Source organism: Cervus elaphus, chromosome 19 (genome assembly GCF_910594005.1).
Source record: "Cervus elaphus chromosome 19, mCerEla1.1, whole genome shotgun sequence".
NCBI classification, from domain to species: Eukaryota; Metazoa; Chordata; class Mammalia; order Artiodactyla; family Cervidae; genus Cervus; species Cervus elaphus.
In genome coordinates this window covers 36,255,911-36,267,418 of record NC_057833.1, presented here as the reverse complement: position 1 = coordinate 36,267,418, position 11,508 = coordinate 36,255,911, and the positions used below count along the sequence as shown (strand labels likewise).

General features: G+C 43.1%; 1 protein-coding gene across 1 annotated transcript; it reads right to left on the bottom strand.

The window, feature by feature from the left end:
* Positions 1 to 2,951: 2,951 nt before the first annotated feature.
* LOC122675525 (5-hydroxytryptamine receptor 3C-like) lies at positions 2,952 to 8,191 on the bottom strand. The gene is made up of 9 exons (XM_043874407.1): positions 8,125 to 8,191; positions 6,640 to 6,806; positions 6,134 to 6,178; positions 5,303 to 5,412; positions 4,886 to 5,055; positions 4,402 to 4,562; positions 3,692 to 3,896; positions 3,271 to 3,486; positions 2,952 to 3,154 (listed from the first exon to the last, which is right to left on the bottom strand). Exons 1-9 carry the CDS (start codon positions 8,189 to 8,191, stop codon positions 2,952 to 2,954), a joined length of 1,344 nt encoding a protein of 447 aa, XP_043730342.1.
* Between the last annotated feature and the right edge of the window lie 3,317 nt (positions 8,192 to 11,508).

Here is an 11,508-nt window from a genome sequence, read left to right as displayed (position 1 = left end):
GACAGTGGGGAGCAGTGGAATGAGAGAATAAGCTGGAAGTGGTGAGCAAAGAGAATTTAAAAGGTTATTTATTTTTTGGTGTTGTTTAATGCCTCTGTTGAGATATAATTTACATACCATTAAATTCACCAACTTGAAGCACACAATTCAATGGTTTTTAGTTTATTTGCAGAGTCATGCAATCATCACCACTATCTAATTTTAGAACATTTTTTTTTATCATCCCCCAAAGGAATCCTGTACTCATTAGCAGCCACTCCTCTTTCATCTACCCCTTTCCCCACTAAGTCCTAGGCAATCACTAATCTACTTTCTGCCTCTATGGATTAGCATATTCTGGATGTTTCATATAAATAGGATTATATGATAATTGGTCTTTTGTGACTGGTTTTCCTTTTACTTAGCATGTTTTCAAGGTTCGTCTATGTTGTAGCCTGTATCATATGCTTCATTTCTTTTTACGGCCAAGTAATATTCCATTGTATGGATATATAACTTCTTATTTATCCATTCTTTAGCTGATAGACATGGGTTGTTTCCACTTTTTGGCTATTATGAATAATGTCACTGTGAACATTTGCGTACAAGTTTTGTGTGGACATATGTTTTCATTTCTCCTGGGTATATATCTAAGAATGGAATTTCTAGATAATGTAGTAATTCTGTGTTAAACACATTGACGAGCCGCCAAACTGTTTGCCAAAGTCTGCACTATTTGCATTCTACTGGGACTTTTTCTGACTGGTGGTTTTATAAGTTTATTCTGGACACCAGAGCCACCTGAGTACCACCAAAATGAGTATGTTGGGATTTTGCCTGGATCTCACTATTTAACTTCTGCTGCACAAACCTCTGGATCCCATGAGGCCCACTTGTTATGCTGCTAAGTCACTTCAATTGTGTTTGACTCTTTTCGACCCTGTAGAACATAGCCCACCAGGCTTCTCTGTCCATGGGATTCTCTAGGCAAGAATACTGGAGTGGGATTTCCTATTCCAGGGGTCTTCCCAACCTAGGGAGTGAACCCATGTCTCTTATGTCTCCTGCATTGGCAGGTGGATTCTTTACCACTAGAGCTACCTAGGAAGCCCAAATTTTGGGACACAATCGTTTTCCCAAGTTAAGAACCCATCTTCTCATTGACTTTTCTTTTTTTTGCCATGACACACAGCATGTAGGATTTTAGTTCCCTGACCAGGGATCAAACCTGTGCCCCCTGCAGTGGAAGCACAGCACTCTAACCACTGGACTGCCAAGGAATTCCCCTTATCATTTGTTACGATTTTACCTAAATGTAACCCCAGAGGTGTATTGTGACCAGGCAGTCCTGTCAGGCCTCTTGTCCCTCCATCTGTTCTTGTATTCTATTCATTGTTTTCTCCACACAAATCTTTCCTAATGTCTAACCCAGTAGTTTCAGCTCTAGCTGCACATTAGAATCTCCTGGGAAGTTTTCAAACATACCAGAGCTCATGCCAAAGCTTCTGATTTAATTGGTCTAGGGTGAAGGCTGGGTTGTAGGATTATTTGAAAACTTCCTCAGATGATTCTGATATGTAGCCAGGATTGAGAACCATTGCTCCAGCTAGAAGAGTCATTTCTCCTCTGAACTCTATAGCAGTTTTTTCCTCTCTCTGTATCTCCTGTTGGCTGCTTTGCACATGCGGTGGGTCTTATTCCCCAACCAGGGCCACAGCAGTGAGAGCACTGAATCCTAACCACTGGACCACCAGGGAATTCCTGCAGTTTTTCTTTAATGATGCTCAACAAAACTTTAAAAACATGTTCTTCATTTCACTGAAGTTATTTACACATGTATTTTATTTCTCCAGCTGTGCCACAAGCTTTTTGTGCTTCATTCTTCAAATCTCCAACAGGGTTCAGTTCAGTTCAGTCACTCAGTCGTGTCCGACTCTTTGTGACCCCATGGTTGCAGCACTCCAGACTTCCCTGTCCATCACCAACTCCTAGAGCTCACTCAAACTCATGTCCATCGAGTCAGTGATGCCATCCAACCATCTCATCCTCTGTCATCCCTTTCTCCTCCCGCCTTCAATCTTTCCCAGCATCAGGGTGTTTTCCAATGAGTCAGTTCTTCCAACAGGGTTACCCAAAGACATTTGTTTATCCCCTCACCTGGACTCAGTTAACATTCATTAAGCGCAGACCTATCCCTGAAAAAAGAACTAAAAATAGCAAGAGCTGTATGACCTTGAGCAAGTTATATAACCTCTGAACCTCTCGGAAAAGACTGGGTTACAGCCAGTCTTGGAAAAGACTGGTCTCCCACTAGCATTATCATGGAACAACGCACAGAAGCCAGGCTGGCAGGAAGTTATCTGAGGTCTTCCTTGACCACCCTCCTAAACTTGCAGCTCCCTCCCTGCATTGCCCATTCTGCTTCCCCTGATTTGCTTTTTCCCCTTGGCACTCAGCACATACTCTGTGTTTCACTTCTCTTCTTTGCTGTTGGTCTCCACCCGCCCACAGTGTAAGCTCCCTGTGGATAGAGATTTTTGCCAGCCTGGTTCACTGCTGTATCTTCAGAATTCAGAGTAGTGCCTAGCAGGTAGTAGATGCTCAGCAAATATTTGTTAAACTAATAAGTAAGTATTTTAGCCTATTTTTAAAAAGAGGTTTAATCCCTGTCCTCTACTCCAGCAACATGAATTACTTTTTGGTAAATATTTGTAGTCTTTAAAGCCTTTCTTTTCCAATAAAAATTATATTTCTAGTATAAACATGTATATTCTGAATTGTGTTTTGGAAATATAATGCCATTTCTGCGAGCATCGACAGTGGTTCTGTTTAAACCCAGGGAGGGTTGGAGCAAGGATCATGGGCAATTTTGGGGACTGTTGTATGTGGACTGGAGCAGAGGAACAGGGATGGTTAGTGGAAGCCGAGGAAACCTGAACACTGGGTGTTCTTGCACCATTAGAACTCTAATCCTAGGTGCTCCAGAGGACAAGGACCGTGGTGACAGAGGTGGCCAAGAAGAGCAGGTAGATGCAGAAGAGCAGGTTGTCCATCATGTGGCCGAATTGCACCCACAGGTCAACGAGCTGGGCCCTTGTCAATCCTGAGCCTCCATTCAGTTCTGCCTCCTTGGGTCCCAACTCCTTCCCTCCCAGTCTTCCAGGCTCCTTCAGTCCTATGGGGGAGGACAGAGATACAGCCATGAAGTGGGAAGGAGAAAGGATTAGAGAAATAGGAGACTGGGAAGTTGGGTCCAGTGTAGACAGGGCGAGCAGTGCAGACATCTCTTACCAGATAGGTGGGTGGATATGAGGCCCAGGCCTGTGTTTTCCTTCTGGGGCACAGTAGGGCAATGTGTCGTTGGACTGGTGTGATGTAGAAGCAGGGAGTGGAGCCAGCGAGGCATGGATGGGGGCTGGATGGTGGCCAGGTGCAGCAGGTAGGTGACAAAGATGGTCTCCAGCAGGCTGAGCACCATCAGGGACAGACACAGGGCAAAGTAGACACCTAGGTGGCAGGAAGGAGCACACTCGGGTGAGTCAGGTCCAGAGGGACCACCAAGCCCCCCTTTCTTATGTCTCACACCTCAAGCCTTTTCTAAAATGACTGCACCTTAGCTGCCTCAGCAGATCTAGCCAGTTCACTTGCCTACCCTGCCTATGTTTTTTTTTTTTTCATTTTTCATTTCCCAACTGTGAGGTAGGGGACATACTAATGAGGGAGGTGCCAGTGGCAGGAAGTAAGTTACTGATATTGAGCAGGAAGACATTGTAGCCCAACAGGAGTGTCATCTTGAATGGGGCACGGTTGTCGCTTTCTGCTGGCAGGTAGAAGCTGAGGGCATCGATGGCGACTAGAAAGCTACTGGGCACCAGGAGGTTTATGATGTAGAGGGTGGGCCTGCGCCTGATGGCCACCTGGTGGGGTGGGGAGAGCAGAGAACCAGGCGAAGTTAGAACTGAAGTGAAACCAAGGGATGAGTCCAGTCCCTTCCTTTCTTTCTTTCTTTTTTTTTTTTTTGGTCTGCACCATGCAGCCTATTGGATCTTAGTTCCATGACCAGGGATTGAACCCACACCCCCTGCATTGGAAGTGCAGGATTCCAACCACTGGATCACCAGGGAAGTCCCGCCCCTTCCTTTCTTGATGTCCTTACTCCAACAGTAGCTCTTTGGGAGGAGCAGCTTTCATGTGACAAATAGGACTCCCCCATACCCACTGAAGAAAACCTAGGCCAAGGCTGATAGGTTCAGAGATGGGGGTTGCTTTGGGGAACTTGGGAGAGAAGAAGGCTATGAGGGTTATGGTGCCCAGGGACTTTTTGGTCTTAGGGCAAGTGGTGAAAGGCTCTGCGACTTAGAAGGGTCTGATGAGGAAGATATGGGGGATGGAGAATTAGGTTGGAATAATCTCTGGCCTTACATAAAACATGATCTGGTCGAAAAGACTGGTGCCCACAGACATCTTCGGGTTGGCCTTGTTGATGCCCAGGAGCTCCCACTCTCCTTGTGTGCGGCCATGGTCACATGAGTCATCCATTATCTCCCACACTTCCTTGTCCATGCCCAGCAACATGCTTTCCTCTGCAGGGGAGACAAACACTCAGTTCACATCTGCTCAGCACCCACTTTATGCTGGGATTGCAGAAATGATTCAATAACTATCTTAGTTACCTTTTCAGCTAGTCCTGTAATGTGACTTCCTTGCTGCCCAGTTGCCTTCTTTCAATTTTGGGCTTTTTCAGGAAGTTTCTAGGGTTGAACTTCTCCCTACCATCCACACACCTGCAACTAGCAAATACTCCACTATCCCCTTTTATACATAAAAAAATGATTTGGCCCCTGAGTGTTTTTTTGTTGCCCCACTGGTTGATCTCAGTTTACCCCAGTTACTCACTTCAACTCACCTGTATAGAGAAAAGAGCTAAAGGTGAGGGTGCAGTTCTGCTGGTCAAATGGGAAGTAGAAGATGTCCAGGTTACAGATGCTGGTCACTCTCATCGGTTTGTTATACACAACACGACCATCATTAGACACATATGCAGAGAGGCCATCCGGGGTGTGATCCACATCCATGCTAAGTGGCAGAAGTGGGGGCAGGCATCTGTTTAAGTTTGGCTCTTAAGGTAAGGTTTCCCAATGCTGCCGCTCCGCCATCTTTTCTGCCCACTGTTTTCTCACTTCTGGGCAGAAGTTGAGCTGTGACTGTGCTCCTCTCTGAAATAAGTTTTCAGTGGCCCCACTGCGTGGGTTTGCCCTGCACTACCCTGGCCTGCTCCTTGCAGAAGAGTCTTCCCCCAGCTTTTCCCAGCCCTGATACTCACGATTCTACAATGAAGATATCTGGAAGCCACAGGTTCTCAGCTGTTATGGCGAGTTTTTTGATATCACTACATTCTTCTGGGTCCCAGCTGATAAATGGGTGATTCCATACCTAGGACACAGGGCACAGAGAGATGGTTATGGCTCAGACCTGAAGCTAGTTTATATCAGCATTTCCTGTCCCTGAGTCCCTTAAAATATACATACATATGTCTGTATTTTTCCTAAATATATGTCCTATGGGCATATGATAAAACTTCAACAACTCTAGAAAGATATAATATAAAAAAAAACTTTTTCCCTCCTTAATTCTCTCCGACTCAGTTCATCTCCCCAACTCAGTCCCATTATTAACAGTTTTTTATACATCATTCTAGAAAAAATACATATTCCAGCATTCATTTTTATTTACCTGGAATCATACTGTGCACATTGTTATACATGTTGCTTTTTTATTTTTTTTAGCCACATTTCCCTTTAAACTCTGATTCCCCTTCTCTCTCTCTCTGGTGATAATGTCCCTCTTCTCTAGTTTACAAAGTTTTATTGGCTTTTTGCTTCCTGCTCAAGGGAAATCTTAAGCTGGGGTGCTGAATACATTTGAGCCTTGACGCTTACTTAGGGGTTTCCAACTATACTGCCCTTTTTCTTCCTGTTTTTTCCATGTGAATCTCAAAGTTGATTGGCAGCCCAGAAAGCTATTTGTCACCAGCACTGGCCCCATTCTGGTTGTATTTCCTTGGACACTGTCAATTTCAACAAATGTGATTTTTGCAAACAAAGCCAGAAAAATCAGGCAAGGAGAAGGAGAGAAAAAAGCTGGGCTTACATACCAACTTTAACCACAGAAATGATGTCAGCAGCTGAAGTTGTGCATCCTGATTAAAAAAAAAATCCCCATTCAAGATCATTAGTGCCATGAAATCAGGTCCTAGTCTACCTCTTCCCTTTGTTTCCTAAGTGGTCTCATGTGATAGTTCAGTTTTTCAATTACAAGTCTTGATAGTTTAGAAACATTCAGGTTGCACAGAAACTGTAAGGAGAAAAAACAGCATGGGAGCCCGTTGGGAATATGTGTGTGTTTTTTTTTTTTTTTTTTTTTTTTAAGTGGAATATTCCTATAAGGGCAAGATTCAAGGACAAATGTTCCCTGCAAAAATGTCACTGCAGCATTCCCTGTCATGTCTCTCCACCTCATAGGATGAACATCTAATTTGTACAAAATCCATTCAGGAGGCTCATTGCTCACCACTGGACAGCTATAATGTTGGACTGATAAGGTAAAGAGTTCTTGTTTTCTATTAGCAACCTATAGAAAAATGCAGCAGTCAAAACTCACCACTTCCAGGATGGCAGACAGGGTGAAAGAAATGTTGATACGAGTAGGGATGCTAAAATTGATGACTGGACGGTAGTCCTTCTTGTTAAATACAGACTGGAAGACAGTGGGGTCTACCCCATGCTGGTCAAAGCCTGAGCAATTGATGGTGAAAGTGTTTGCCCTTCCTGTAGAGAATAGAGACCCTGTGAGATGGGAACAGGGCGTTTGTGTTTTCCTAAGTGAGAGGAGTGCCAGGGCTGGGACCTGAGAGCCTCTCTGCAGAGAAAGAAAATGTGGACATGGGGTGGTCATGTAAACCATGCCCCCCCTTTTTGGGGCAAGATTCCCAAAGGCCAAGTTCTTCTTGCCAGGGTTGAGGAGGATGGGCTGGTGTGGTAGGCAAATGGTGGAAGTTGATGTGGTGAGCTGAGTCAGGGCACAGCCCTTTCTTCCTGTGCTTTTGGTCCCATATAAAGCCTACCCAAATCTGTATGCAAAACTGCCTCTCTGGGGAGGCCTAGTCCTTCCATAGTGGTGACCCTAAAGTTTTGGCCTTTGTCTGACCATACTTTTCTTCTCTCCAGCTCTATTATGATTCTTCCTTGTAGATACTGAACAAAATTCCTCTAAAAGTTTGTTTCTCAATGTTCCCTTCCCACTTTCATGTTTTCTCATTTCCTGAAGGGAAAAATTTAGAGACAAACATCCTAAATGTTTGTGTGATGTCAAACATGTGGGAACTTAAGGAACGTGGCATTCAATGTGAATTTATTGACTACCTACAATGTTCTGTGCTCTGTGACCTTCTCAAACTCAGTGATTTCCTCTAAGATCTATGGGAGGCATTTTCATCATCACCATCTTGATAAGATCTCATTGATCATCCACCATGTGGCCGGTAGAGCTATACCATGAAATGTTAGAGTCCTTCTGCCCACCTCCCCCACACCCCAGCCCCGGGTGACTGTGGTTATTCCTGTAGCTGAGCCCAGCCTTTTCTTTCCCATGTCTTTTTTATATCTCCCCATTCCAATTATCTTATGAGGGACATCTCCAGACAAAGGAGAAACATATCTGGGGGGAAGCAAACACTGTCCTTTCCCTCCACATCATCTCTCTACCACATCTGCCAAAGTGAGGTGGGAAAGGAGTTATGTTATTGTCAGAAGGACCCAAACTACCCTGTTCATAGTTACTAATCTGGTAGAAAGGACAAGTTGAACATTATTAATATAAAGCAGTGGAATCAGAGAGGCGGTAAAATGGAAAAACAGACAATTTAGTAGATGCCTATGCAGGCAAATGAAATGGGAGCTGTGTGTTCTGATTAGTGAAATGGGTTTTTTGTCTGTTTCCCAAAGGAAACCAAAACATAGACACTACAGAGAAAAGAAATGTTTAACCCAACTCCTTTGGGTGCTTTCTAGTTCTGGGGAATGAGAGGGTTTCTGGAATTGTCCCAGAACAGTATTCCCCTCTTTCCCTACTCTTGTCTCATCTTACCTTGAAGCAGAAGGCTGGCACTGAGGCAGAGGAGGAATCCCCCTGTAGTGGACCACCACCCTTCCATCCTCCTCTTCTGGATTCTTCTCTCGGGACTCACTAGGAACCCCAAACCCTGGAATTTAAAAGAGCCCAGACCACACCTTGACTCCTGGTTTTGAATGCTGCTCCTGACAGCTGACCACTCCCTAGTGAGAGGCTGTGGCCAGAGAGGTCACAGCAGAGTGTCCTGCTTTGCCCCTGTCCAAGAATGCCTTTTGAGCTCCAGGCAGGAAGAAAATTGGGCCAAGACTAGGGGAGAAGTACCTGTTTAGCTGCTTTGTCTAGATAAGTGGTCTCAAATTTGAGTTACAAGAATCTTTCAGGAAAACTGGGGGACTTGGGAGATGGGGCAGATGAGGTCATTAATAAAGGTATCATCAAGTCCTTCTGGAACGAACTGTGCCTCAGAGAAAGTGTATGGACCATCAGGAAGGAATGAGTGTGCTCTCTTGTGGTGGGGCCACTTGCTGATTTCACAAGGCAGGAACATGTAATTATTTTGTTGCCGACCTAGAAATATATCCTTTATCCAGCTAAGGACCTTAGGGATTACTGTCAATACTGAGTTAAGAAGCTTGCTTGAGAGGTAAAGCTCCTTTTTTTGTGACATAAACCTATCAGAACTCTGTCCCTGCAGCTAACACCATAATACAGGTTTGCATCATTCCTTGTTTGTGCTATTGGAATAGCTTCTTCATAAGGTTTCCTCTATCTAGTTTTCCCTAACCTAATCCTTTATTTTGCCATTCTCCTAAAATAGAACTCTCCCACTTACCTTTCCTTTTTTAATGTCTCTAAAGGCCTACAGCCCTGTTATCATCAGGTAATGTTTGTGAGTTGAAAAATCATTTGGAGGTTTGTGTGTGTGTCTGAAAGCACCCCAAGTGGTTCTGATTCATACTCACTTTATTGAAAACTTTGAGGTGGGCTGTATTGAGATACCACAATCAAGATATTGCTCTTACTATTGATACACTCAAGATACAGAACATTAACTCCAGGATCTTTCATGTCACCCTTTCATAGCTATAAACACCTCCCTCCCCATTACTCTACAGCCTATGAGAACCACTCATTTGTTCTCCATTTCTATAATTCTGTCATTTCAAGAATTTTATATAGACCAAATCATGCAGATGTAACCTTTTGGGACTGGCTTTTCTCACTCAACAAAATTCTTTGGAGATTGATCCAGATAGTTGCCTGTATCAGTACCACCCCCTTTTCACTGCTGAGTAGTTGTCCACAGTATGGCTGTCACACAGTTTGTTTTTTGTATCTGGTGAAGGACTTCTGAGTTTTAAGGGAAAACACTTACTTTGGACACCAAATATGTGGTTTTTTTTTTCTTTCCCCCTCATACTGAGCCATTCTGACATTCATTATCCACAGTTAGTGCAGACCCCACAAGTAAAAGTCTCATTCCCACAAGACTGCCCCCTACTTCAGATGCCCATTACAAGCCTGGGTCTCCCACACTTCTGAACAACTGACTGTAAGTTGAGGGTTCCCATAACTCCATCCTCAGGTTTGACGGTTTGCAGTAATGGCTCACGGAACTCATGGAAACACTTGTGTTTACTGATTTATTATGAAGTATATTACAAAGGGCTTCCCTGGTGGCTCGGACAGTGAAGAATTTGCCTGCAATGCAGGAGACCCAGATTTGATCCTTGGGTTGGGAAGATCCCCTGGAGAAGGGAATGACAACCCACCCACTCCAGTATTATTTCTTGGAGAATTCCATGGACAGAGGAGCCTGGTGAGCTACAGTCCATGGGGTGGCAAAGAATCGGACATGACTGAGTGACTAACTTTTTAACTTTAATATAATAAAGGATACAGATAAACGGCCAGATGAAAAGATATACACGGCAAGGTTTGGAAGGGCGCTGAGTGCAGGAGCTTCTGTCTCTAAGGAATTGGGGTGTGCCACCCTCCTGGCACATGGGTTTGTCAATCCAGAAACTCTTCGAACTCCATAGTTAAGGGATTTCTTACAGAAGCTTCGTTACATAGGCGTGACTGATTATTAACTCATTCTGCAGCTCCTCTCCTCTTGGCAAAGCATGGGGATTGGAGCAGGAAGTTCCAAGCTTCTATTGCTTGGTCTTTTTAATGACCTGTCCCTATTCTGAAGCTATCTAGGAATCTACCAAAAGTCACCTCATGAGAATATCATCTGGGAAATTCTGAGGGATTTAGGAGTCTGTGTCAGGAACCCAGATCAAAGACCAAATATTGAACGAAAGATGTTCCTAACACAACTATCGCTCAGGAAGTTACAGTTTTAGGATCTCTCTCAGGAGTTGGGAGCAGAGATCAAATATATTTTTCTTCACAGAGTTGTTTACAGTTTTTGTCTATTACGCGTAAAGCTGCTAGAAATATTTGTGTTCTGGTTTTTTGTGAACATAAGTTTTCTGGAATAAATACCCAGAAGTGCAATTGCTGGATTGTTTGGTTGTTTTTGCCACTCCTCATGGTCTACAGTAGTGAAAGCCTGAAATTCTAATCACTAGGCTAGCAGGGAACTCCCTGAATATACAGTTTATTTATTTGGCTGTGCTGGGTCTTCGTTATGGCATGTGAACTCTTAGTTGAGACATGTGGGTTCTAGTTCCCTGACCAGGGATCGAACTCCAGCCCCCTGTGAGTGGGGCGTGGAGTCTTAGCCACTGGACCACTAGGGAAGTCCCATGGGTGTAAGTTAAGTTACTTTACCTCTTTTCCTCAGTTTCTTCATCTATAAAATGGATAATAGCAATAGCTCTTACCGCATTGTTATAAGGATTAAATAAGGTCATAATTCCAAAATGCTTAGAACAGTGCTGGTACATAATAGCATGATATAAATGTTTGTTAATAATAATTTCAGAGAACACAGTCTCACTGCTACTAAATTTTGAGACATGCTTATAGTCTACCTATAGTTGATTTTTGTGAATATTCCAAATGTGCTTGCAAAGAATGTATTCTCTAGTTGTTAAGTGTAGAGTTCTATATATTCTTATTACATCTAATTTAACTGTGTAGTTAAAGTATATTATTTTTTCAGTAATGTGTTGTTACTGTGAAATATATTGAAATCTCCTATTATAATACTAGAACTGTCACTTTATCTTTGTAATTCTTTCCAGTTTTGCTTTATATATATTTGAAGCTATTTTATTAGATGCATTCAAATTTATAATGTTTATATCCTCCAAGTGATAGGATAAACATTTTATCTTTATGTTGAGATTCTCTTTATTCTGAATAATTGTTTATTCAGAATAATTATATTCTGAATAATTATCTATTCTGAATAATTCTCTTTATTCTGAATAATTGTTTTGTCTT